Genomic DNA, 27,365 nt, shown 5'->3' with positions numbered 1-27,365 from the left:
TCTGCCTCAAAACCAAACGAAAATGGCCGCGTTCGGAAGGCTCTCTCAAGCTCTGCTGAGGTCTTCACAGACCCTGGCCCAGGCACGGCGTCAGCTCTCTGCCACTGCTGCACACGGCGAGCACGACGCAGGTAATTGTAGACATATATTTGGATAAGTCGTCGGCTATGGTCAACTGTTTTAACGTATCCAGGCTGACAAGACTGACCTTGCTGAGTGAGTTAGCATTATTGGCTATGTGGCTAACTACCAGAGGACAGCCAGGGTGATTTGTGGTTCTTGCCAACAGAGTTGTGGCACTCGGGTCAGGGAAATAAAACTCATTCCCAGAATGTAACGTAGGCCTACGCGTAATTTTGTGTCCCGTTTGTTTGTTGGGGTAATTTTTTGTGTCGTTAGTTAAGCTAACATTATTTGGTTGTTATCATAGCTGTCAGAATATATTCAGTATTTGCCTTAACATCTGCATGTACCTAGGCTTCCGAGAGGGGCTAGCATGTAAGGCATAGACTGTAAAAAATAGGTACCATATCAAGGTGAAGGAGCGAGAGGTCAGCAAGAAAGTCTATAAACAAAAAAGGCCGGGCTCGCATACTGAAGGATGAATGAGGCTCTTTGGATGCAAAAAGAAACTGCAACACTGAATGCAGGTTGCTATTATAAGTAATAAGTAGGCAGGAGGACTATTTGAGGTAACCAATGGTAGGCTGATCGAAGGCACAGAGTGTCCGCAATCAGCGCATTTACCACAGAGCAATCAATGAGGGGGGGGGGGGGGGGGTGTGAGCGCCATCTATTAATTCTAGGAAAGTCTGTGGGCTCTCTATTGATATGCACACGGCTGCCATCTTGCCAGCAAGGTGCTACTGCTACCTAGGTGCAACTTCCCATAGACGGCTCATTCATCCAAACAGAACAGTCCTATCTAATTGCATTAAATAACGTCAAACTCACCAACATTGCAGCTGTACGGAAAGCTTTTGGAGAGTTTAGAAGTGCTCGTTGACTATCACTCAACAGCCCATGTCTAAACCACCTGTTTGCACTGAGAAAACCGTCCACCTGTTTAGAATTTACACATAATGCTGAGGCAGCAGGAGGTTGCTTCCAAACTCTGACACTTAAAAAAATAATCATCTGCAAGGCATTTCTTGACAGGAAGTACCTCATAACATGTCTTTTTTTTAAATGAAACAAACACTTTGCAGATAGTAAGACGATAATTCAAGCTTTTCGTACAGCTGCAATGTTGGTGAGTTTGACGTTTAATACAATTGAATAAGATTTTTCTGTTTGGATGAATGGGCTGTCTATGGGAAGTCTTGCTAGCAAGATGGCAGCCGTGTATCATCAATGGCGAGACGTTGCTGGAAACTACAGTCATGTCTAGCACAGAGCAAGACTGCTGCTCGCTTAGCGGCCCATCTCACGACACCACGCCACAGTGCACGGCGAGCCTACAAGCACCTATCGATAGACTGCCCTGTACTCTCGCTTCAATGTGAAATGCTTAAGTTACAAGCACCACAAAATTGCTGCCACTATCTTACTTAACTTAATTTCCGTCTAAAACAACTCATAGCCCCGCCATCATCCCGCAGATCACGTGTAACAAGTGAAATGCATGTTGGGAGGGACACGGATTAATGTATGGGTCACAGTTTTTTAATCTAACAATTGTTTTCTTTCTTCTCCTATCCCTTTATTTTACAGCAAGGACATGGAAGATACTGACCTTTGTGGTAGCTCTACCTGGTGTGGCAGTTTGCATGTTGAACATGTACCTGAAAGAGCAGCAGCATAGCCACGAACAGCCAGAGTTCATAGCTTACAGCCACCTTCGCATCCGCAACAAGGTTTCATCAAACGTTTATAATTCACACTGACTGACATGACTATGGCTTTTTCAATAACGTCCTAAAAGTTATTTGAAACTGACAAGTTAGTTAGTTTTCAAATAACTGCCTAAAAGAATACTATCTGGAATATATTGTATTTCACTGTCTAAACTTTGCATATGTTCAATAATTAGACATTTGAATAGTTTTTAGAATCTTACTCGTTACTTTAAATACACTTTCACTTTACTCATAACATTAGTGCTTACATATTACAGCAGTGCTGTAATATGCATGCAAACTCATTTTTAACAGTCACGTATTCAGTCATTGAACAACAAGCTCAAACAATACATTTGAGAGTGAAAATGACTTTCGAATAACTCACTATGTAATAAGGAGGTAGGCCTGTCGCAAAATCGTCTAATCGCAATTATTTGATATACCGGTAATCGCAATAAAATAGTGGAAATGGCAGATCTACAAGCTCACAACGTGATTTTCATCAGTCATATCTGCTGTTTGCAATTTTTGTTTACAAAGCTCTAAAGGCCACACAATTAAATCGTTAATCACAATTCTTTGTATGACTACTATATTATACAGTATAGTCTATATTTCAATTATAGAATTAATTACAGACAATTGCCATCATTTCAACAACATTCTTGTTTGTTTTGCAGCGTTTTCCGTGGGGAGATGGTGTCAAAAGCCTTTTCCACAACTCCCATTTGAATGCCCTTCCTGATGGCTATGAGGGTCATGATGACGAGTAAAGAACTTCCTCCAGACCCTGGCACAGGGACCACTTTCCTCTTATTTTCAGTCCTGGACCACACTCCCTCCAATTCAGTTTACTCTCATCATTTCCATTATGTTTACCTCTGTGCTGTAAACGCAGTGAAAGCACCCAAACTGTACATTACCGTACTCTGGACCAGATTATAAATTGTCTGCTTAAATGTATGCGACATAAATAAAACATAACTATTATTACCTCAATTTGTGTTGCTGAATATGCTAATGTTCTGTCCCTCCACTGGGACACAGATGGTATTGTTATCATGGTCCTTGGCATGAACCATATCATGGTTCATATAGCATCCATATTCACCAAATGGTTATATTTATGAAGGTTAAGATATGGATGTTCCACGTCAAAGGATATAACAAACTTCAAGCAGATAAGAATAACGGGTAAACTAAACAAATGCTGACTTGATTTTGATTTCATTAGAGATGGTATGCTGTCAGCATTTTACCACTTAAACCCAGTCTAGACTTAACTGGACTTCAGTTGGCGCTGTACTTTGACCGAATTTTTCTGTACATCAAATCTCTTTGCCAGAATGGGTAGATCTACAAGCTAACGAGTGTTATTGTGACGTGAGCTTTTAGATTAACTATTTTTGAGGGGTGCTATCCCCTCCTATATACAGCTTTTGTCCCCCCACGTCTCATATTTGCAATTGACAATGAGAGAAATTAGGTCATGTCCATCAAATATGATTATTTGTGGCAACACAAACATTAAATGCCATTGACAATGAACGGAAAATGTACGCCATGTAGACGGGCAAATCAGCTAACCAATCGCATATATTCCGTTCATAAGATGATGTGTAATGATAAGAGTGCCCCTCACTTCACATGGGTGTGATTTTTGTATAATGTTCCCTGCAGGATAGATGGATGCTGGGGGAAGGGGTTACGGTGACACAATCGGTAGTGCTGTTGCCTCACAGCTAGAAGGTCCTGGGTTCGATAGCCGCTGGGGGCGTGTTCCCTCCTCCGCGTCATCAGTGCCCATACCCGAGGGGGGGTTGGCGAAAGGGCCTTTCTGTGTGGAGTTTGCATGTTCTCCCCATGTCCCCTAGGGTAGGTACCCTCACAAAAACATGCAGTAATCCTGGTCTCTAAACTGCCTCCCCCTGGCCAAATAAAATTTCGGGTCAGAATACCAATTTTATCCAATCAGGAGAGAGAACTCGTAAAGGATACAGGATAAAAAGTAGGATTGGAAGTCATGACAAAGTCAACTGTCAAAATCAGGATACATTTAAAGCTAATAAATGCATACTCTTTCCTGATAGGCTGAAATGAGCAATCCACCTGTATTTTAAGTTAATTAAAAATGTAGAGACAGGCCCCTGTTTCTAACACACACTCATTGTAATAATTCCATTGATTTCTTTCAGAATATAGAGCTTTAAAGGGATAGTTCACAAGTTGTATGAAATACTTCACCGCCACCAGGGGGCGCCAAAAGGCTCAGACTGCCACCATATATCTTAAAAAAAATATATATATTATTTCTTTGTCCATAAAAAATAAGTTAAATAAGTCCTTGGCAGTTATTGAGACCAAGAAGTCACGAAGTGACTCTGGTCACTTCGTGACTGGCTGAACCGTGCAGTCGGTTTTCAGGTAGAGGGCCATGCCAAACGGTGACTATGCAAAGCCCATGACGATTGGCCAAATGGCACTCAATTGAAAATGCAAACTTTGAACGTGCATATCATGAACCGTTTGACCGGCAATGACACTTTGATACACATATGTGTCTCCTCATTACTATTGACCTCTGACCTTTTGATCACACCATTTTGAATTATATAACAGTTGAAATGTATCTCCACCCAGGATCTTTGATCAAAATGCACAAAAACGTCTACACGTGAACTTTGGACCTATACGGACAAATAATCGTTGTACATTTGTTTTAAGTGAAAAAATAAGTTTTTATGAGCCAATGAAAATTGCTGGTTTGTGAAAATTATTATTTTGTCCCTAATACATACATACAGCGTCATATCTGCTTTTGCAACTGTACAGTATGGTAGAGGGTCATGCCAAATAGCACTGAAAGCAGTCTTACTCCAATAGGTCAAAGGGGGGCGCTATGGCAATTTTTTGAAAATGAAACCTTTGAACAGGCATAACTCATGCCTCGTTTGTCCAAAAGTCATGGCACTTGTTGCCACTTGTTCCTTGACTCATGGGGAACACATGTGTCACTTTGATCAGTAAGCTCCGCCCTCAGATCTTCTGCCACTTTGAGCAGTTTAAAAAACGCTTATACCTGATTTTCTGCCTGTTTAGCAATTTGCATGAAATGTTCATTGGCTCTTGTGTAGCTCAGTCAGTCTTGCCTTCGGACCACAAGTTGTGTTCAAGAAATAAGTTTAGGGTTAGGCATATAGTTTTACTGGGGTTAAATTTAGGAATAGGGTTAGGTTTAACCGTTTAAGCATAATTTACTTTGATTTAGGAATAGGCTACCAGGTCGCGCTGTTCCGCCGGCTGTACGCCCGGGGCGAGTTGTTATTTCACTTAATAATACCACTATATTAATGGAAAGTATTTCATACAGTTAGTATGAAATACAGTTTAGTTTAGTTTTAGTTTAGTTTAGTTTTTCATACAGTTTAGTTTAAAACTAAACTAACTAACTAAAACTTCTGAACTATCCCTTTAACTTAGTCATAACTAGTAATTGAGTTTATAGTACAGCAGTACTTGCTTTTAAAAATACTCAAGTATTCAAATGTGTGAGCTTTTAACTTAAAGTTTGAATGTAGCTTGATTAATTATTTAAATATTTGGTATTCATTTTATCAGACTTTTGAACCATGATAGATTCAATGAAAACACCTCTAGGCCTGGTTCTGGTGACTTGTCCGCTGGCTCCAGAACCAATCAGTGCAGACATTTGGTCTACAAGCTCACAACATTTCGCGTTGTCAGCATGTAGATCGGTTATTTTGTGTGCGCGACACTGCCACAACCAAGTATAGAGGGTATGCGCATGCATAAAGTGAATGGGAATTGAATGTCATTTAGGACTTTTCTGTTTGGATGTATGGGGTGTCAAGGTCAGAAAAGTAGTTTTTTGCCACTCAGTAGGCATTCCCGCATAACTTCCGGGTTTGATGATGATGTCACGCTCTATCTCATACCCTCTATAAATCACATCTAGTCTTTGGAGGAAATCATAAAGCCGGGCGGTGGTGCGTAAACAGCACGAGGCGGCGTGGGTTATACTCTTCTAAGGTTTCAGCATCGACCAGACAAAATGGTGAGTAAGTAAACTAGTTCTTTCTGGAAATGTGTCGTTTTGGGATGAATTATTATTAAACAAAACGTGAATTTCAGTTTGTTGCAAATTTACTGCGACTGACAATCAAGTTTTTTTTGTTTGTATCTCGCCGGTCACCTTAGACGTTCCGTGTGCATCTTGTCAAATATCAGCACTTGATTTACACTCATTATGAATGTCATGTTGTGTCATTGTTGCATCCGCATCATGGTGTGTGGACCAGCCTGCCATCCATGTTTCAACCCTTCTGTGGTGTTTAACGTGAACTGGAAAAAAAAATGGCACAGCTGTGCCATTTGCAGTGTTGGCAAGTAACTTAAGTAATATACTACTTTCAGTAATATTATTACTTTTTTCCAGTAATATGTAACTTAACTAGTTACTTTCACATTTTGAGTAATAATATTACATTTACTTTTTTTCAAAAGTAATATTATTACTATTTTCACGAGCCTTGGTGGAACTGTGGGTTTGAGTGTTTATTTATAATGGTAGACTGGGTTGGGGTGGAGTTGCTTTGTAGACTGCTGATCCGCTCTAGATCTAGACTCTAGAGCGGATACGGAAACGATGCACACTCGTCGGTACGTATGTGTGAAGTATCGGATGCAGAAGGGCGGGCTTTAAACTGTCCGGAACACGGAACAACAACCTAAACTAGTGTGTGTAACTCGTTAGACTGCACTGTTAGAGAGAAGAGATGTAAATAAACTAACAATGGAGGAGGTGGAGGAGACAGAAACACCGGCACAACAAAGCGTTATAACATTCAATACTTGGAAGTATTCGCATTATTTTGAGTATGTCCGCGATCGAGACGAGATGAACATTATTGTCCGCTGCAAGTTGTGCATAGGGAAGAATCTATATTCCACGTCGAAAAAATCTACTTCTAATCAATGTGTACAAATGGACCCATCATCATGTGTACACTATACAGTACACTTTTTAGAGTTAAATAAACTCTGCAGAATAGGGGAGGGGGGACTGCTAATGTTGAAAATGCAAAGTAAGACTTTTGGGGACAAAATATGCAATTACTGGAGGCGAGAGGGAAAAAAAGTAATAAGTAAAGTAATAAGTAATAAGTAACTAGTTACTTTTCTCAGGGAGTAATAAAAAGTATAACTTTATTCCTTTTTTTTAAGTAATAAGTAATAAGTAGTATATTAGTGTTAAAGTAATATTTTGCCAACACTGGCCATTTGTATAAGAAGGTAAAAACTGGGCTAGGTAAAAAGCGAAAAACCTCATGACGGGGAAACACAGCAATTCAATGGATAATGGGTGTGTTAATGTGCCATTGTGCAAGCATAATTATCTGAAGACTTTTTCCACTGTAGGGTAATGTTGCATCCTGTCCCAGGTGTTGCCAATTACATTGGGCTCACCGTAAAGGCTATTAAAGATCAGAGCCTCGGCCTTCTATTACATGGCTCTGGTAAAGATGCCCTATTTATGTCACTATGGTTTCTATGTACCTATTGTCAATGGCAGAATGCCAGAATGTCAATTTCATACCTTGCTTATACCTAGCTACGGCTGCTTGCATCAAGGAGTACTGTAGGTATAAAGCCTTATGTAGCCACTAGCCTGCCATGTTTTACCCTTCTGTAGTTTTGAACCAGGAAACGTTGATGATTACACCGTCCGTCTCCACAATCGGGCTATGGCTTGGCTCTCCATCTGCTGTAATGAAGTGATAAATGATGGGAAGATGGGAAGTGCTTGCTGTCTTGACATGGAGGACGGCTTTGATTTTTTGTCTTCTGTAATGGCTATTCAGAATTTCCAGTAGCAATTTTCCTACAATTCAAAGTTCTCATTTGTTTTCGCTGCATTTCACTTCTTCCTATGCAGCGTGAGTGTATCTCCATGCATGTGGGCCAAGCCGGAGTCCAGATGGGCAATGCCTGCTGGGAGCTGTACTGTCTGGAGCATGTCATACAGCCTGATGGACGGATGCCCAGTGACAAGACTGTTGGTGTAGCTGCTACACCAACAGTCTTGTCACTGGCCAAATGTGGCCCGCCATGTCATTTAATGTGGCCCGCCTGCCTCAAGCAAAAAAAAAAAAAAAAAAAAAAAAAAACATTTTTTTTTTTTTTTTTTTTTAATAGCCAAAATATAGGCTTATAAGTAAGGCTGCATGATATATCGAACATGTACCTTCACCAGAGTGGAGAATATAAGTATAAATCAAGTTGAGCAAAGCCACTCTTCTCTGCCCCTCTCTCTAACAGACACAGTTAACGATTGCTTGTTAAGTGCCTGCCAGACAGACAATCAGATGAAATGAAGGCAGGTGTAGAGTAGAGTGTAGACTAGTGAACTGAACATGTTCTCTTTATATCAAGTACTTCATACCAGCCCCTTATGAAACTACTTCTCCCCAAATCCAAATGGATTTCATTTTCCATCCTGAATGGCAGTAACTAGCATACAATGAGAACTGAGAAGATCTCCACAACGGTTTACTCATCAAAACTGATTATATAACTGTAACCATCAAAGCATGCACTCAACATAATGGTTATGTGACCATGGCATGTGCATAATATAAAATCTTATACGTTTTATCTGATATTGATTAATATGGGGGGTGGGTTCAATTAATCGATTATTAATCGGCAGAGCTGTCGACTATTCAATTTGGCTGATGTTCACTTTGTGGCATCCCTACAAGTTACAACAAGTGAGTAAGTGACTATCTCTCTTCCATACTGGTGTGTGGCGTCTCTTGCGTGATATGATGAAGTAGAACGGTGCCGTGCACATTATAGGGACAAAGTCGTGTGTGTGTGTGAATGTGTGAAGACCCATCTTCTCTTTCTGTCATAGTGACATTGTCCTGCATCAGATCATGTCCAAATCAGGTTCTCCAATCTCCAGCCTCTTCAGTTTTTTGAAGATTTTTTGAGTGGTGCAACCACTCCCTTACGGAGGTGTGTGTGGCTGGCTGGGTCTGAGCACTATGTGTGTGGCTTGCTGGCTGGCTGGGTCTGAGCACTATGTGTGTGGCTTGCTGGCTGGCTGGGTCTGAGCACTATGTGTGTGGCTGGCTGGCTCTGAGCACTATGTATGTGGCTTGCTGGCTGGCTGGGTCTGAGCACTATGTATGTGGCTGGCTGGCTGGCTGGGTCTGAGCACTGTGTGTGGCTGGCTGGCTGGCTGGCTGGGTCTGAGCATAGATAGATAGATAGATAGATAGATATTATAGCAGTGACTGACTGAAGGGCCTCCCACACCGTCTGCGAACGCCGCGCGTCAAAACAGCCGCCTCCATCATTTTCAATGAACCTATCGCACACCGGCGGCGTGTGTGACGTGTGTGACGGAGCCGGTGTGTGTTGGGCTTGAGACATCGAGCGTGCGTCCGCAACTGGTTGTGGCCCCCATCAAGTGACCTTTTGACCAATGCGGCCCTCGCCCCAAATGAGTTTGACACCCCTGGTGTAGCAGATGACTCCTTCAACACCTTCTTCAGTGAAACTGGAGGGGGAAAGCACGTCCCCTTGCTGCAGGGCCATCTTTGTCGACCTGGAACCCACAGTCATTGGTCAGTAGCCCCATTGAAGATGGATAGAGCTTAATTGTTCTATAGTTAGGGTTCAGTCATGAAATATTAAAATAATAAAAATATAAAATATTGTTAAATGGATTTATTTTTCTCTAGTCCTGGAAAAGGTTTGGAATTTGTCAATAGCCGGGGGAGCCATGGGCCCAAAATTGGACAGGACCAGAGGACCTGTGATCTCATGCTGTACTTTTTATTGTGTTTTTTCTATTAATTTGGTCACTAAGGTCCACAGAATGAGAGGCCTGCTCTGCCGGAAACATTGTGAAAAAAATGGCTATTTTTTTTTATATCACACCATACTGTAGACTACCAATATAAGGCAACATTTCCCAAATGTATTTGTGACATGTCAAACTAGGGGGTTTTCATGATTCTGAATCCATTCCAAACATATAGTTTTGCATTAAAAACACTCCTTGGCCTACATTCGGACATATCCACTTGCTAAAATGTGCCCAAATGTGCTGACCTCATCACTTTTGTCTGACCTCATCACATTTGTGATGACGGCTATGGCCGTTTTTAGGCCAAGGAGTGTTTTTTTATGCAAAACAAATGCTTGGAATGGATTCAGAATCATGAAAACCCCCTGGTTTGACGCATGCTACAGCATGATGACATTTGGGAAATTTTGCCTTATATTGGTTGTCTATGGTGTGGTAACTTTTTTCGGCAGAGCAGGCCTCTCATTCTGTGGACCTTAATGACCAAGTGAATAGAGAAAACGCAAGTAAAAAGTACGGCATGACATCACAGGTTAATCCTTAACCGTTGAGCTTTTGGGCCTGTGGCTCCGCGGCTACAATTGTTCTTGGGCAATTTTGTTAATCAAAAACATGTCTAACATGCAGCTTAATGAATGCTGCACGTCATGTGACAAAGAACAGACTTACAAGCTCACAACGTGCTTCAGCAGCATGTGTTGTAAACTTGTAGACCTGTTGTCACGTGAACTGGCAGTTCATTCCCTCACACTGAATCAGGAACAGTATTGACAACTACCTCAAATCATTCAATAAACACAACTATTTGAATTTACTGAAGATTTGAGGTGGTCAGTACTGTTTCCGTTGCCTGCATCAAGTCTATTATATAAAATCACGCCCGTGTGAAGTGAGGGGCGCTCTTATCATTATACATCTCATAAACGACTGAATTTATGTTATATGCTCGTCTACATATGACGTAGAATTTCCCTTGTCCATGGCATTTATTGTTTGTGTTGCCACAAATTTATGTTGTATTTGGTGGACATTTGACCTAATTTCTCCTTTCATTGTCAATGGCAAATATTGAGACGTGTGGGTATGTATATCAAAAATAAAATCAAGCCCTGTGTGAAGTGAGGGGCACTGTTCGTACATCTAATTCTGGCCAATCAGTCATCAATGTTTGTTACGCAATGTGTTTACACTAACACTTCAAATTGTCCATTTAATGTTTGTGTTTGCACCTACACCAAAAGCTTTTGAGGGGCTATCGCCCCTCAAAAGAAAAAGTCTGATGCCATAATGAGTCTTGTATACTAGTGTGATATGCCCCTGGGATGGGTGGTTTAGATAAATATGGCATGAAATTTGTTGTTTGGGCACAAAGGTATACCTTCCTAGCGGTAAGGAGGCACTGGAGCAATTCTAAAAACGGCTTTTGTCCCCACATCTCAAGATTGACAATGAAAGGGGAAATCGGGATCAAGCCAGCATGCCTTGAGCCAATTTTAATCTGGTCTGTAGATCGTTCCACGCCCAGGGCCCAAAAAACGCATAGCGCATCCAGGCATTTGATCTGAGGTTAAGCGAGTTTTGGACTAGTTCAAATTTAGAACTAATGTAAGAAGGGGAATTTACTTTGTATATAAAAGTGTACCAGTATAGCAGCCTGCGAGATGCTAAGGAGGACCACCCTACTAAGGAGTACAGAATACAATGGTGTGTCCTGTAGGTGGAGCTGGTAATGAATCTCAAAGCAGCGTGAAAAAGGGGATCAAGTCTACCCAATGCAGAGGAACAGGCGAATCGGTACACAACATCGCCGTAATCATGTTGCAAACATACTGGGATCATCTCTTATTTTATATATTACTAGGACGACAATCCGGAATAGTTGGGTTTCTTCTGTCTCTCATCAGTTTTCCGATTGTCTGAATCCGTAAGGGTATGCGACTATGCGGCTATGCGCATGCATAGAGTGAGTGGCAAATAGAGTGGCAAAGTAAGTTTTAACATAATTTAATGCAATCAAATTTGTCGTTCCATCAAGGGGTCGTCTGAAGCTCTTTTTTTGTGGACAGATTTGGGGGCTTATGTTGATGATGATATATACATTTGTATTAATGATGTAATTAAGTGTTTTATCAGTTGAGAAATAAGTCTATCGCCCTTACAAGGCTCTACGTCAGCTCCAGGTCTTACTTAACCCAAGTTGTGCTACTGATAACACTGAGTTGGTGCACAATCTCAAACCCAGAAACCATGCAATTCTAAGGTGAATGCTCTGCTGAGTTCCGACTACCTGGGTTGATAATGACGTCACTATTGATGACATTATTGCTGTCATATGTTTTCATACATATATTTACTGTTTGTGTTTAGAGATATATTAGTCAACTGTTCCCTTGAGTTTAATAGCATTGTATTACATTAAAACAGAGCCTTCTTGGTTAGAAGTGTCAAGATACTCTGCTACACACTCTACTCATATTGTCACATTGTACATAGGGAAGAGGCTAATAACATGAATGGCAGCCCATGTACAATGTGCAGAACAGGGCATAGCTGTTCAAATTTGTGTCAGGGTGAACAATGGCCTCATGGACATAACTGTGCACGAAGTGTAGTGACTGATGGAGGTTTTATCCAGCCTGGGTTCCACATGTCTTCCACCAGCGATGAGGAAGAGAAGGTGTGTGTGCCTGGCTTCACAGGACTGATCAACCTGGGAAATACCTGTTTCATGAACAGTGTCATCCAGTCCCTGTCCAACACCAGAGAACTCAGGGATTACTTCCATGATCGAGTATTTAGGGCAGAGATCAACTACAACAACCCTCTGGGTACAGAAGGCAGAATGGCCAACAGCTTTTCCACGCTGCTCAGGGATCTGTGGAAAGGAACTGACCATGCCTTAGAGCCCTCAAAGCTCAAGAGCATAGTGGTCAGTAAAGCCAGTCAGTTCACTGGTTATGCCCAGCATGATGCGCAGGAGTTCATGGCCTTCCTGCTGGATGGGCTTCATGAAGACCTGAACCGCATCCAGAACAAACCCTACACAGAGACAGTGGACTTGGATGGACGCCTGGATGAAGCGGTGGCAGAGGAGACATGGCAGAGGCACAAGATGAGGAATGACTCCTTCATAATGGACCTTTTCCAGGGACAGTTCAAGTCTAAGCTTGTCTGTCCCACATGCTCCAAGGTGTCCATCACCTTTGACCCCTTCCTCTACCTGCCTGTTCCATTGCCCCAGAAACGGGAGATTCTCACCATCTTCTTCTTTGCAAGAGAACCTCGTAAAAAGCCCATCAAGTTTCTGGTTAGTGTCAGCATGGACACCTCCAGCACAGCAGAGGTCCTCGATTCCATCTCCAGGAGTGTGAGGATCAAGCCAGAGAACCTCCGGCTGGCAGTGGTGGTTGAGCGCCGTTTCCAGCAAATCCTCAGGACATCCCACTCTCTTCCAAAATCAGTGTTTTCCGCCGAGTCTAAATTGTTCTGCATTGAGGTGCTGTCCAAAGAGCTAGCCAAGGAGAGGGTGGTGTTGCTCAGAGTCGAGCAGACGCTCCAGGTCTACTGCAACACCCAACAGCTTTGCCCAAACTGTTGGAAAGCTCCTCGGTCTGAAGAAGCTCTACTGAAGCGCTGCATTTTATGCTACAGTGTGGCCTACTGCAATAAAGAGTGTCAGTCTGAACACTGGCCAAAACACCGAAAACAGTGTCGACCCCTTACGACAAATGTGGGCCTGCCCTTCCTGGTCAGTGTGCCAGAGTCCCAACTCACCTATGCCCGGCTCACCCAGCTGCTCAGGGATTACGCTATGTTTTCAGTCAACGTGTCGCAGTTTCCTTCCCAGGGAAACTCCAGAAGGCCAGAACCTGCAGTGTCAGGCTACCAGGAACCAAGTAAGTCATCATCAGGTCAGGCCATTCAGTTCTACATCTCTCTGGACTCCAACAGCAAGGATCAGAACTTGAAAGAGGACATGCTGGCAGACCCGCCCAAAGACATCACTCTGGAGCTGGTTTGGAAAAACCATACAGGTCTGAAGGGGGGGCGTGTCAAGGTGGACTCCAAGATGCTGGAGTTCGACGAGGACCCCGGTTCCGTGAGCGAGATGGTTCGAACATCTGCACCTGGACACTGCACCCTGGATCAGTGCCTCAACCTCTTCACAAAGCCTGAGGTGCTGGCACCAGAGGAAGCATGGAACTGTCCAAAGTGTCTGCAGCACCGCGAAGCCTCCAAGCAGCTGCTGTTGTGGCGAATGCCCAACGTGTTGATCATCCAGCTCAAGCGCTTCTCCTTCCGGAGCCTCATCTGGAGGGACAAGATCAATGACATGGTCCACTTTCCCGTCAATAACCTGGACCTGAGTAAGTTCTGCATTGGCCAGAAGGAGGAGATGCAGCCGGCTCCTGTCTACGACTTGTATGCTGTCATCAACCACTATGGAGGCATGATAGGGGGCCACTACACAGCTTACGCACGCCTTCCCAGTGATAAGGACAGCCAGAGCAGTGATGTCGGTTGGCGTAAATTTGATGATAAAACAGTCTCCAGTGTGGAGGAACATGAAGTGGTGACACGTTATGCCTACGTCCTGTTCTATCGCAGACGGAACTCCCCTGTAGAGATGCCGTCACCCACCTATTCTGGGTCCACCGCTAGCCAGGTATGTATGACATACCTAGACCCTGAAGAGGTGGACTAATCACGATGCAGATGGATGGAAGCGGGCAGAGATTCTAGACATCCCCTCAGCTCGTTGATCTCATTGATACCATTGAGAATGATACCATTCTCAACAACTCGTTGTTAAACGCCACTTTGCCTGTTTGGTATGGTTATTAGGCTTATAAGACCTCTGCAAAGTCTTAGACCAAGCTGCTGTTTGGTGAAGGAATACATTGGTTTGGTTGCTCCTGCACACTACCAGTAGGCCACAGAAGTACGTGCAAGCAGAGTGCGCAAGTACTGCAATTAGCTGGGTATGTCTGTGTTGTCCACCGGCCACTAAGGGACCGCCATTCTTTACTGTACATTTGGTGATCGGCTGGGTATGTATGTATGTATGTGTATGTCGGGGTAAGAATGGTGGTCCCTTATTGGCTGATGATGGTGACGTAACTAAGGTACGTTTTAAGGTTGGTATAAGGTCAATAACAGTTCTAAAGGATTTAGAACAGCAGTTGTAATAGACATTTAGTTAGCAGTACTTGTGTGCAAAGGCGCAAGTTTGCACCTCGACAGACTGCATCTACTTATTTTTGTGTGAATGTTTTTGTATAAATGCACAGAATAACTGACATGCCGTGTGTATCACTGAGAACCCGATCAGTCGTTCAGCAGTTGAACTGAAAATCCAAATCCCTGTTTCTGTACAATGCGTACAACGGGTATTGTGTAACCGAAGGGGAATGTGTTCCCTAGGTAGCTAGTGAATTAATATCTCAGTTCCACCATGTCCCGCCGTGCTTCCATATTTTTGGCAAGACTGGTGTCATCAATGTGATGTCATCAACATAATATAGATCCTCAGGGCAGCCACAATATTATTTTTGAGCAGTGCAAACCGCTCCAACATTTGACTGTGTGGCTATAGCAGCACGAATGTCCATATATGGCCATATACTAATGACATCAGATCAGAATGTTCTCGGAACCACTGACAGGAGGAAGACATTGAAAAGCAACTTGGAGGAATTGATAGCATTTCCGGTGATAATGAAAGAAGGCACGCATACACAAACCTACAGCAAGACATAACAACGATGGTTAAGAAACATATGTAACCCCTAGAGACCTGGGTGTGCACCACTCACTTCACGTTAGGTGTGATTTTTTTTAACTTGGTCTAACTTTGTCTATCTGCTGTAACCTGTATTGGAATTATATAATCAATGTAAAAACAACAAAAGACTAAACAAAGTGTGAGTGTGATGGATGCAGGCTTGATTGTTTTCTTTCTACACAGAGCAGATGTGCTTATTGTCTGTTTCATTTAACAATAGATAGATGTTTTTCAGTCTGTTTTGAATGGGACTCATACAAATAAAGATTTGTTGTGTTGTGTATTTACAAATGTTTATTCACAAGGTTAAGTGCCTTGCAAGTGTTAAAATGTTCATAAAAGTTATGATGCTTGGTAATGAGTACTAATTTTGTTATAGCCTACTAGCAGTATGTCTGTGTTCAGTTCAGTGTTGATGTCTGCAGCTAATCTTGCAAACTACTACACCAACATATCATGGTAAAGTTCTTTGTGAATTCATATATCTCAGACCCAGCCAGGCTGTGGAGTGGAACTAGCATGGACACAAACTTAAAGCAGCACTATACTGTAACCTTTTTTAACGAATAAAATGTAATTCTGGAATCTGTCCTATCTGGTAGAGTATGTTAATACAATATAATAACTTGTACAATTACGGTGGTTGTATTTTGTCTCCCTGCTCTTTTATTGAGAATTTGAGACATAGATTGTGTCAAAGGTCATGTCTCAGGATCTGACACAGATTTTTAAAGATACATCTATCCCCCTGAGAAAGCAGGCAAACTATTTGCTAAATATTTTTTTCAGGTTTGAATCTGGGGTAGAAGAGGGAAGTTACATAGTGCAGCTTTAAGAGCCATCATCTATCCATCTTCAACTGCTTATCTGTAGTTTGGTTGCGGGGGCAACAGCTCCACCAGAGAGCTCCAGATTCGAGCTCCAGAAGAACATTATTCCTCCTGGGGATCCCGAGGCATTCCAAGGCCAGAGAGGACGTGCCTCGAGGACCTCCCTATAGGGAGACGCTCGAGAGGCATCCTAACCAGATGCTCGAACCACCTAAGCGGGCTCCTTTCCAGGAGAAGAAGCAGCAACTCTACTCTGAGTCTCTCTCATGTGAACTAATTTCAGCCGCTTGTATTCGCGACCTTATTCTTTCGGTCATGACTCACTTCATGACTATAGGTGAGAGGAGGAATGAAGATTGCTCGGTAATCAGAGAGCTTTGCCTTCTGGCTCAGCTCTCTTTTTGTCACAACAGTGCGGTACAGCGACTGCAATACCGCCCCTGCTGCTCAGATTTTCCCCTCACTCGTGAACAAAACCTGAGATACATAAACTCCTTCACCTGGGGTAATGTCTCAATCCCTACTTGGACTGCACAATCCATCGGTTTCTTGCTGAGAACCATGGCCTCAGATTTGGAGATGCATGCTCCTCATCCCAGCTGCCCTACACACGACTGCGATCCGGTCCAGTGGGAGCTGAAGGTCTTGGACCGATGGTGACGGCTTTTCTCGCCCCCCTAGTGGCGAAGAATAAAACTTCTGGGAACTCAGATTAGGTGACGGCAGACTGCTGGGCGAGCTGGCGCTTTGGCATGGGGGATCAACATATGGAATTAATTCTGTACTGGCCATATATATTGGGGCAGGCCCGTCTAGAGTTTGAATGGACGGATGGGGAAGGATCGGATGGGGAAGGATCAACATATGGGATATCAGAACAGGTCAGCTCCATATGGAGATCTAAGGGTTTGAGGTTTGAGGTCCGATGTAGAGTTGCTGGCTGGCTCCGTATGCAGATCTAGGTGATGATCCAGTCTTCATGTATGGCTATCCATCCAGGGTTTGATGAGGTCAGTGTCGTGATCTTAAGTTCATATATGTAGATGGTCATATATGGAACCTGTCATGAGGCGTGAGGGACTGACGGCCATATATGGTGGCGACGTGATGGAACGACAGGATTTTCCAGGTTTTCATAGTAATCTGCGACCTACAGTCGCAATTAATATTTTTCCCTCAAAGTCTAGTGTATTTTCAGTTTGCTCTAAAATGCATCTATATGCATTTTTGCACCATCTTAAATATCTTTCAATTTATGTGTAATTAATTCCTAAAAAAAAAAGAAAAATTACAAAACATATCCCATGATTTTGGTAAGTAACCCATTGGTTTCACCCCAGTGTCAATAATGTCCCCAGTGTTTAAATGGGTTCACTTTAAAACATGTTTGAACCTTAGAGTATTCTATGGTTTGAACCTGAAATATTCTATGGAAATATCCATTAAAGTGAAATACCCAAGTCCCAAGAACGCACGCGGCACGACTTTTACATTTTTGACCTTAGATGCTTGCCATACTTTCACATGACTACCACTACTTGTGACTTGCATTCCTCAAGCAATCGCCTCACTGAAGTTTGATTCAGTTTTGTTTGCATGGCCTTTCGAACGCCTTTAATCAATCGAAGACGTCCAGAAGAAGGTATATCGACTGGAACTACACCTACAGCTACTCGATCCTGCTAGTATAGAGAACGTAGTAGTAGTTGTTGTTATTGTTGTCTATTAACTCCTTCAAGTTGAACGTTTCTGGCTCTCGGTGGCTTATGGAATATCTGCAAAAGCTCACCGAGCAACGCGACCCCGGGGACTAAATACGTTCCAGTCTAAATTCAAATCGTTATGAAACATGCGGCTGTGAGATAGTGAGTGAGTGTGGAACACGTTATTCAAAGAGGACAACTCTGCCTTTGCTCTCGTCCAGCTGGTTTAGGGATCAAGAGATTGAAGAGATGGCTGACATGATGCCAGACTCGAGAAGGTGAGACCAGCTGTTATAACTGCTTCATGTTGCCCAATACCCATAGTTCTCTTTTTATGGACATTATCTGGATATATGAGACAGATGTCCAAAAAAAGAGAACTACGGTATGGTCTCCATGTTAAGATCCCTCATTTCGATAACTTCCTGATGATCTAAACAATTTTAAACTGACTACATTTCAACAAATACAATTATGTAAAACATATGTCTCCAAGATCCATTCCAGATTTCATGCGTAGGTTTTGCTGATGTAATCAAGATGATAAGAAAAGAAAGCGGACTGATTTTGTAGTAAGCCAGTCCATATTTGTGTTGGCAATAATAAACCATTTTATGAACAGTCTCTTCGAACTTTGAACCCAATCTGCCTTAAGTACAGTATTAGTGTTGTAACACAATGCATGCATGCAATGCATTAATTCAACCAACTAAGATTTGAGCTATAGAAGATCACTCACAGGTGTTTGAATATTTTTCAGGTGTAATTACTTTTTCCTATATGATGGATCCAAGGTCAAAGGAGAGGGTGACCCTACAAGGGATGGAATCTGCTACTTCTATCCTGAAGAGGTTGGTTTTGCAGTGAAAATTGCCCTGACATAATTGAGCTTTGGGTGTGTCTTGAGTTTAACATAAATATTAATTATGAACCCATATTTTACTTTTTTGTGGTCTTCTAATGCAGCCTTTAGCCTTTTCTTGTAATGCAGTCTTGAGTCCGTACTGATTATCATGACTACCATATCAATTATGTTTACAGACATAAATATAATTGTTCTTGCAATTTCGTTCAATTCCCCAGACACTAATAGATAAACAGGAACTACTGTGTGGACAGCTGGCTGGTGTGGGTCGCTGTGTCTCTGAGTTGTCGTCATCTCCTGTGCGCATGATCAGGCTACGCCGCAGCAAGTTTGCCATCTGTATGAAAGATGACTTCTTTTGGGTGAGTGAGTAGACTTGACTCAAGCATAATAGTTGGTTTTGATGTGCATGTGTATGACTATGAGGCAATACCTTACTCCACAGGTTTTCTAAGTGGGGGGGCCACCAGGGGGCGCCATGGGGGCATTTGGAAAGGAGGGGGAAATGGGGGGAAAGGAATATATATAACTTGGAATAAATAAATGTGTCTATATATATTTAATATAGTTAAATCATTTTCAACATCACTAATCTTGTAGATTAGCTATTTTCCACGTTTAAGCTATCTCGCAATAGGGTTGCTCTAGCTAGTCTAGCCAGAGACTATGGCTATTTGGTCCTTAGCATGGAATAATTTGCAAAGCCCTGAATGACTAAACTCTGTTTCCTCCCTAGGCTTTGGGTTGCCCAGTGGATATCCCCAATGTCAGTGTCTGTGACCTATTGAAACAGCTAATAAACCTCTTTTGTTTCTACAATGGCTCCATTCGCCAGAGCTATCAGGTGTAGTATTCAGTTATGAATTGTCATTACAATCAACCAGCCATTACAGTGCATGTCGAGATGGCTAAGCTGTGTATTCCTTACTTACGGTAAATGTAGTCCTCGTAATGTGTTTATTGGTAGGTGTGTATTGAAGTCAAATTATGAACACACACATGATATGGCTATATGTGTGACATCATTGTACCCAGAAGTTATGCAGGAACGTCTACTGAGTGGCAAAAATAAATAAATCTGGCCTTGACAAATCATACATCCAATTCCAAACAGAAAAGTCCTATTCGATTGTATTAAACTTACAAACATTGCAGATGCAAATTTTTTGTTTCATAAAAGCTGCACCATAAACACATTTGGAAGTGCTCGTTTTCAATAACGCAACGTCCTGCTGCCTCCTGCATTATGTGAAATTGCATGTGCGCTTCCAAACCCCAATGCTCCATGCTGCTCAATGTTTTGCCTAGATTTGTCTAGATGTGCATACTCCGTTAAGGAAAAACGACATACCAGAGGTTTACAAAACATGTTATTTTTGTTACCCATTTTAAATTAAGTGCAAATGCAGTGAACAGTGAATTGATAAAAATACAACAGATGTTTTGATTATAAGATCACCAACATGCTCTTTTTATCAACTAGTCAACTAGTACCAACGAGGTCAACTAGTGGATTTACTAGTCGACTAGTTGAATAGTCGACTAGTTAAAGCCCTAACATAATTATGTACATACAATGTTATACATGTCTGGCTATCATGTGATCATGATGAGCAGATCACTCATTAAGAACACCAACTAAGCGCTACAAGGAATATAAACCACATGATAATATGCAATTACCTCCTCTATAAATTAGTCTGTCAAGACACAACAGTGATGAGTGTTATGATTCTCTGTTCTAAGTATTGGACCCTCGTCTGGTTCTGGTGTGTGACGACCCGGTTGACCTTTCCATGGTTCGGCGGCGGACAGACAGACAGGCTAGCCCGGGAGAAGATATTAACATGACACGAAGACTTGGTCACATTAAAACGTTCACAAAGTTTATTACACACACAGCAACATATATAGCTTGGATACTTCATGTCCTAATGACGTCACTGACTATACATCACAATCACTGCCTGCAGCACAGCCTTCAGCGTTCTCTAACACAGCTCTAAAGTATGTTACAGTTCAGGCAGTGCACAATACATATTCCCGTACAAGTACCAAGTATCAGTACACAGCATGTTGTATATCACAACAATGAGGATCATATATAACCAGTAAGACGCGCAAACGCAGGAAGCGAACGCAGCTCGTACATATTTGGGTTTTGGACGTATAGCTGCTTTGGGGACTCCTTATATGGTTATGGCTGAGTCATGGTGACACAAATCACTCAGCTCCATATATGGGCACAAAAGCGGGACAGACAGACACACAGACACACAGACATGATCTGCTAGGTCTCATAGTAAGTGCTCAATGCGTTCGCAATTAAAACATCTGTTGTATTTAACCACTAGCTGCCTAATATTGTGGATTTGTAAAAGTGAAACATGTGTATGTGCATTATGTATCCATAACGTGTCACTAATTTTTTTTTGTCTCACAACTTAGATTCACAATAAGGAAACATTAGCAGTCCGATGGGCCCATTATCTCTCCCACTTACAAACAGCATCCACTGAGCTTCATCACATGTTTAGCTGCTTGAAAACCATAGACTCAACTCACGTACGTACCTACTTATGATGAGTATGTATTTAACAAATGATAGACTACCTAACGTTTTTAAGCCCTGCAGTATAAAGTTTGTTGTATGACGAAGAGTGAAAATAGCCAATCTGTGTACTTGTAGATATCCTATTTTTGCTCATTCTGAAAATGTATGAAAACTTTAAAATAGAATGCCCAAAATAAATTAGGGACGCAAGGTTGAACGTGCTTAAAGGCAATTATTTCAGTATGTATGTATTACTAGGTAAGCTCAATGTGTTCCTGTAGCAACGCTAAAAGACAAAATGTCGGTCCTGTACTTTTATTTTCCTTGGAGAATAAAGTGATTCTGATTCAGTTTGTACAAACAAAAGCCAAGTTGTGCTAACTCCAACTACTTTTTTTCATTAGTTCCTCTTCTTGCAGCTGCTAACCTTTGATCCTTGTCCTCAGATTGACCCTCTTCTGCTATTGAAAGCTGCACTCATCCTTCAGGCATGTCAACGCTGCCCTCTAGTGTTGGCTGGCTGTATTCTCTTCCGTGGAAGGTAAGCTGGCACTTTGGCTTAAATACACCCTTGCAAAGTTATTACAAGTAAGTTGAAGTAACTGCTTTTGTCATGCCTTTCTGTCTTCTACACAGAATCGTTAGCACACAGATGCCCCCAGATCTCACAGTGAAGGTCATGGTTCACGAGAGTGAAACGTACAATAAGGTGTGACATAAGATGCCATAATGTGTTACAGATCTCATGATGAATCCTAACATTTTTGATTCAATTGATTGAAAAATGTATTAACAGTTTGTAGAATGATCAGCTAAGAGGATGAAACCAAAAAATAGCCTTGGTTACATCAGGGTAAATTAATGTACAGTCTTGTGTCTAATGTACACTGTTTTTAAGTGGGGGAAGTAATAGTCCAGTATTTGGGTGCTACATGATAACTCGGTGATTTAAATATTGATTTCAGGACCAGAAGACCAATGGTTTGAGCTCCTCTAAGTCATCAGGCAGTTCTGCTTCCAGTGCTGTGACCTCTACTACTGTGTTCCTGACAGCAGCTGAACTTCAGTGTCTGCGATCTGCTCCCGTTGACAAACAATCCAGGTACATGTTAACTACAATAATTTGGTATTATGAGCATTTTGTTCTCATGCATAATCGTATATGCCAGTATTGAAAGCAGCTTGATGTCTCTTATACTTATTGCACTCTAGGCCTAAGTCTACCCCAAACAGACCCACTCGTACAAGGAAGGCCCGCCTGTCGAGAACGCTATCTGACACACCCTCCACTGAGTCCGACCCAGCTGAGACTGATCCGTCCAACTCTCCGTTCATGGCTACAACACCATCCGACGCTCGTTCACCAGCATCAGACAACTTGCTGGTTAGCCCTGGTCTCTCAGATTGTACCACCAGCCCTTGCAGCGCCCCAGCACTCCAAACCCTACTACAATCACCAGGGCCTGCCTTTCCTAATGGGAAAGCCTCTCAAGAGGAGGAGCCACTGGACGAGTCGCATTATTACAGTTTTAACAGCAATGGAGATGAGAGCAGTCGGTTAAATACAGAAGATGACGGTTCTGTGCATGAGGAAACGCCTTATTTTAATGGTCGCAGTGGGGGTAGCACTCCAGCAAGCAAAGAGAGTCCGGGAGTCTGTGGGCAAATGCTACTGAACTGCAAAATGTCTGAATCTTCTTCCCATGAAGCAGGGGTTGATGATGGGATGTTGTTGGGAGGAACCTGGGATAGCGCTGGGAACACAAGTACAAGTTACTGCTCCTCTCTGGGTGATGACTCAGCAGAGAGTCCCCTGGTCCCCATGACTCTGTACCAGCACAGGGTGAGAGGACTGGTGCTGGCCTTGCTGGTGGAGTCTCACTTCCAAAACGACACTGCCGCCATGGAGGAAGTGGTGAGATAGATAGCATTGCCATTATTGCAAGATTACTTTAATTTAAAGACATTTGTATTAAATTGGTGCAAAAATAGCAGATACTTGTGGTGCAACACATTGTGAGGTTGTAGCTCTGCTATTTCTGGAGGGAAAATAACATTCAAAGTTTTCTATTTTTAGTGTTAATTAAAGTGCTTAACCATTTGAGTGATAGGAAAGAGAGGGGTTAGCATGTGATATAGACCATGAGACAGATTTGGACATGACTCAGTATGTGTCTTTGTGAACACACCAGGGCAACCTGGCTTACTATTTATTTGATATTGAGGTTTACCAATACCTTGTGCAGTAACATTACTGGACAGTGGACACCCAATGAGTTTGCATCTAGTAATAAAAGATACAAATACAAGTACACATGGACGTTTAAAAGTACACTAGTGCAGTATTTGGGTGTTATAATAGTCATATTTTGACTGTTGGCAAGATGAATGAGCTTTCCCTTGTGGTTTGTTTCCAGTACCACAGCAGCCTGGCATCGTTGAATGGGCTGGAGGCCCATCTGAGGACCACCACTCAAGGGGCGGCAGGCCCTCAAGGAAACTACATCTTTGCCCATTTTGACTGTATTCAAAACACACTGACAAGTATGACTCTTATACTGTCAGAACTTCCTCTTCATTCACTCCTTTGATGCTCCCCTGTATCTGTCGATGACAATCTCTCTACATTCTGTTTATATCCAATATTTCTGGAATCCTATACCTTTTAGGTTTTCCAGCATTTACTTTTCTGCAAGTGTAACTAAGCTATTTTAATCACTTGTTACTGAAGATTTTAGTTTCACTAAAATGTGTTTAGTGATTATTTCTGGCTTTGCATGAGCTTGTATACAATTAGTCAGGCTCTGATCTCCATTCTTTGGTTGTTGTGCAAAGCATGCTTGTCCGGGTTAATGTGGTATTTTGTAGTGAGCCTCTGGTGTTTTTTTGTGTCTGCAGCCAACTTGTCTGGTGGACCAGGGGGAGCCCAGGAGCGATCCTTTGTGAGGGCCACATCACTGCTTCACTCACATTTCTGTAACACTGGAACTCTGCAGGAGGCTATTATCAGGTCTGTATGACAGTGATGGGGTGGATTGTGGGGGGTCCTGCCTTTCATAGCTTGGCAATTAAATATGTGGGGGTAGGGCCTGTGCCATCCATTTAGCTTGTTTACTTTATTTGCACAATGGTAAAACAAAACAAAAACACACTTAATGTATAGAGGTAACTGAGAAGCTTTTGTAATATCACTCCAAAGCCGTACAGATAATACACTGCTTTATTTGTCAATGTGCTGTGCTGTGTTTACATAGACCAAACTGCCAATAGTACCTTTTGCCAGAAGTAGTGTCTGTAGCAAGATCATTTTTTGTAGTAATCCATAATTATTTCACAATACATGTTCACATGATGCTACAGAATAAGATGGACGTATGTTTACATGACTACATTTGAGTACTTGTCACCTTTCTTGCATGTATACTTAATGGGTCATTAAACCAGATAACTTATGCATTGGCAACAAGCCATCCCTCTCCTGTATTGTCCTCTTCTACTTGTGCTAATGACACCTCTGTAGTGTGGGGGCTGTAACTGTAATCTTTGTGTCATTGCTTTTACCTGTTCATCTAGGAACTTTATTAGTGCTCTAGAAAAGATAACTTGAAATACCTCAAATGTGATTCTAAATATATGTGGTATTTAAATTACAGGAATGCAGGTGTCGCTGTGTATGGAACACACACTGTGGCCCAGGAGACATACTTCTTGCAGCAAGGGGTGCCGGTGCGAAACTCTGGCATCCCGAACCATCAGGACAGTGCTTTCTCCCTGCCCAGCAAGGCCCGGCACCGACTAATGAAACATGGGGTCAACCTATTCTAAGACCATGTTAGCAGCTCCTACAAAATTCCATGCTAGAAGTCTTTCTTACCTTTATTTGTAGTTGTTACGTCCCCACCAAAGAGGTCCAGGTGTTATTTCAATCTCAATGACTTGAATTGCATTGAATGGGGCATTGGGGTGTTGTGCTAATTTCCATCACACAAAAATCATTTTTACTGTATATCCGCGTTGCTACTTATTTCGATTGAAATAAGCGAATTAGCACCATAATTAGGGGCCAATAATGCACTTTTACACAAAATAACACCTGGACCTCTTTGGTGGGGACGTAACAACTACAAATAAAGGTAAGAAAGCCTTCTAGCATGCAATTATCCTTTAAAATAGTACTTCGAATTGTCTTTGTGTATGCTGTGTTCTCAACATTTAGTATTTTTATTTTATTTTATTTCATTCCCAACACACTCATTAAATACACACAATTAATGGCAAAGTAAACCGTTTGAAATCAAACTGTTAATTTGACCAGTGTCAATTTTGCAATGTGGCCACTTCCCTTTGGTCTAAATGCACTGAAAGATAGAGTACCACTGTTGTTGTCTATTCCCACTATTGTTATTGTTGTCTATTTGTGTGTTTTTAAGGAAAATATATTATCTTTGTAATATGAATCCTAGTTTACACATTCATGGCAGTGCTTTTGCTTTGGATGTAAATTTAACATTTTCCAAGTAAAACATGTTTTGGTTAAATATACTCCAGTATATTGTTTATCCTGTAATAACCAGCACTTATATTATTAAACTGGTATTTCTTAGACTATAGATATTATTTAATGTTATATAAGGCAGCTATATAGAAAAGTTAAATGAATAAATTATCCTGTTGTCTACTTTCAGAAGTAGAAGTGTCTGTGCCCCTACATGAAAGTTACAAATTGACTTAAGGTTATTAACCTTATCCCATTGTTGGTGTTACTCATGTAGACTAAATGTATTTTGTATGGGGCATAGTGTGTACAGGGTCAAAGAAAGTGTGTGGTTTGAAATGTAGGGTGCATGAACCTTCACGAAGGGTAAGGTAATTAAATTAGTTCAACATTTCGGTGACAAATATTTTGTAAAGAAGATTGTTCTTGATGATCCAAATATAGTGTAATTAGCGTCATTATCTATAGCTGAATTTGAATGGATGTGGTTGGTGCTCTTAAGGCGCCTCATTATGCAAGTGCATTATAAGAAACCAGTGGGGTGCAAATGAGAGCGTGAACAAAAAGATGGGAGGGACGGTCAGTTGGGTTACAATTCAAATTCTAAGTAGTTAGATGTCCCCATTATATAGGGCAGCCGCGGGGGTAAACGGAACCCCCCTATCGTTTGATGGAGCTATCCACCACCATAAAAGTTGCCTTTCAGCAGTGAAACCCTCCAGAGTTCAGACGTGGACGCATCATCACCATGGCTTCTTCACTGTGCTTGTGGACCGCCATCCTTTTTATAACGGTGGCAACAAATGTCAAGGGAGTCTCTGGCCGCGCAGTTGACAAGCAGGAATTTCTGTCGCAGTCACCGAAAGTTGGGGACGGAGTCTCCAAGACTATTTTACGCACGCATGTGTCGGGACGATGGAGGCGACAGATCATGGAAACTCACCGGGACCGTTGCGCGGAGCTGGCCGCACCTTGGATGGAAAGCACAGAACCTCCCCAGGATAATGACAACTTGCTTCGGCTCCGTGTTCGTTCTTTTACCCCAGGAAGGTCACACGGCACCATATTCCCGGGGAAATCACTTTTCAGTTTCGTTCGACGGGTTTATCGTTGCTGTCAATTAGGATTCCTTTGCAGAGGCGTGAAAGGAATTCAAGGTCGATTGAGTGGAGGTAAGGCATAGCATTTCCAAAAATCTATTATTATGATCAAGAATGCCTTGTAATGTTTTATTAGCATACCATATCAACGTTTTATTCGTACGATGGATTAAAAAAAGGCATAGTGGTCTACTGCTCTTTAAACAAGATGGTTCTGCGCAAAATGTGTTATATTTAACCTGCATGTTTTCCCTAGATACAGATGTGGACTTTCTACTGAGTCGAGATGTTT

At 42.0% G+C, this 27,365-nt stretch overlaps 3 protein-coding genes across 3 annotated transcripts; all 3 read left to right on the top strand.

Annotated features, from left to right (window-relative positions):
- cox6a1 (cytochrome c oxidase subunit 6A1) lies at positions 1-2,840 on the top strand. The gene is made up of 3 exons (XM_080765986.1): positions 1-131; positions 1,714-1,856; positions 2,522-2,840. Exons 1-3 carry the CDS (start codon positions 23-25, stop codon positions 2,612-2,614), a joined length of 345 nt encoding a protein of 114 aa, XP_080622112.1. The 5' UTR covers positions 1-22; the 3' UTR covers positions 2,615-2,840.
- A 4,766-nt stretch (positions 2,841-7,606) lies between these two features.
- LOC308316980 (ubiquitin carboxyl-terminal hydrolase 19-like) lies at positions 7,607-14,446 on the top strand (the record flags this gene model as incomplete). The annotated part of the gene is made up of 5 exons (XM_080765770.1): positions 7,607-7,708; positions 7,798-7,917; positions 9,400-9,496; positions 11,459-11,535; positions 12,311-14,446. 5 exons carry the CDS (start codon positions 7,607-7,609, stop codon positions 14,444-14,446), a joined length of 2,532 nt encoding a protein of 843 aa, XP_080621896.1.
- Positions 14,447-17,906: 3,460 nt separating this feature from the next.
- Positions 17,907-25,997, top strand: hps4 (HPS4 biogenesis of lysosomal organelles complex 3 subunit 2). Its single transcript, XM_080765312.1, has 12 exons — positions 17,907-18,337; positions 18,820-18,910; positions 19,143-19,286; positions 19,661-19,768; positions 21,373-21,489; positions 21,925-22,019; positions 22,115-22,187; positions 22,444-22,580; positions 22,691-23,393; positions 23,896-24,022; positions 24,377-24,488; positions 25,132-25,997. Exons 1-12 carry the CDS (start codon positions 18,309-18,311, stop codon positions 25,301-25,303), a joined length of 1,908 nt encoding a protein of 635 aa, XP_080621438.1. The 5' UTR covers positions 17,907-18,308; the 3' UTR covers positions 25,304-25,997.
- The last annotated feature ends 1,368 nt before the right edge of the window (positions 25,998-27,365 follow it).

The sequence above is a fragment of the Protomyctophum bolini genome (assembly GCF_963924005.1).
Source record: "Protomyctophum bolini genome assembly, chromosome: 6".
Classification (NCBI taxonomy): domain Eukaryota; kingdom Metazoa; phylum Chordata; class Actinopteri; order Myctophiformes; family Myctophidae; genus Protomyctophum; species Protomyctophum bolini.
This window is presented reverse-complemented; position numbering and strand designations above follow the sequence as displayed.

Coding starts and splice junctions, on each gene's coding strand:
- cox6a1 (XM_080765986.1), top strand. CDS start 23: ATGGCCGCGTTCGGAAGGCTCTCTCAAGCTCTGCTGAGGTCTTCACAG. Junction 132..1,713: donor ACACGGCGAGCACGACGCAG/GTAATTGTAGAC, acceptor TTTATTTTACAG/CAAGGACATGGAAGATACTG. Junction 1,857..2,521: donor ACCTTCGCATCCGCAACAAG/GTTTCATCAAAC, acceptor TTTGTTTTGCAG/CGTTTTCCGTGGGGAGATGG.
- hps4 (XM_080765312.1), top strand. CDS start 18,309: ATGGCTGACATGATGCCAGACTCGAGAAG. Junction 22,188..22,443: donor AGAGTGAAACGTACAATAAG/GTGTGACATAAG, acceptor TATTGATTTCAG/GACCAGAAGACCAATGGTTT. Junction 22,581..22,690: donor CCCGTTGACAAACAATCCAG/GTACATGTTAAC, acceptor ATTGCACTCTAG/GCCTAAGTCTACCCCAAACA.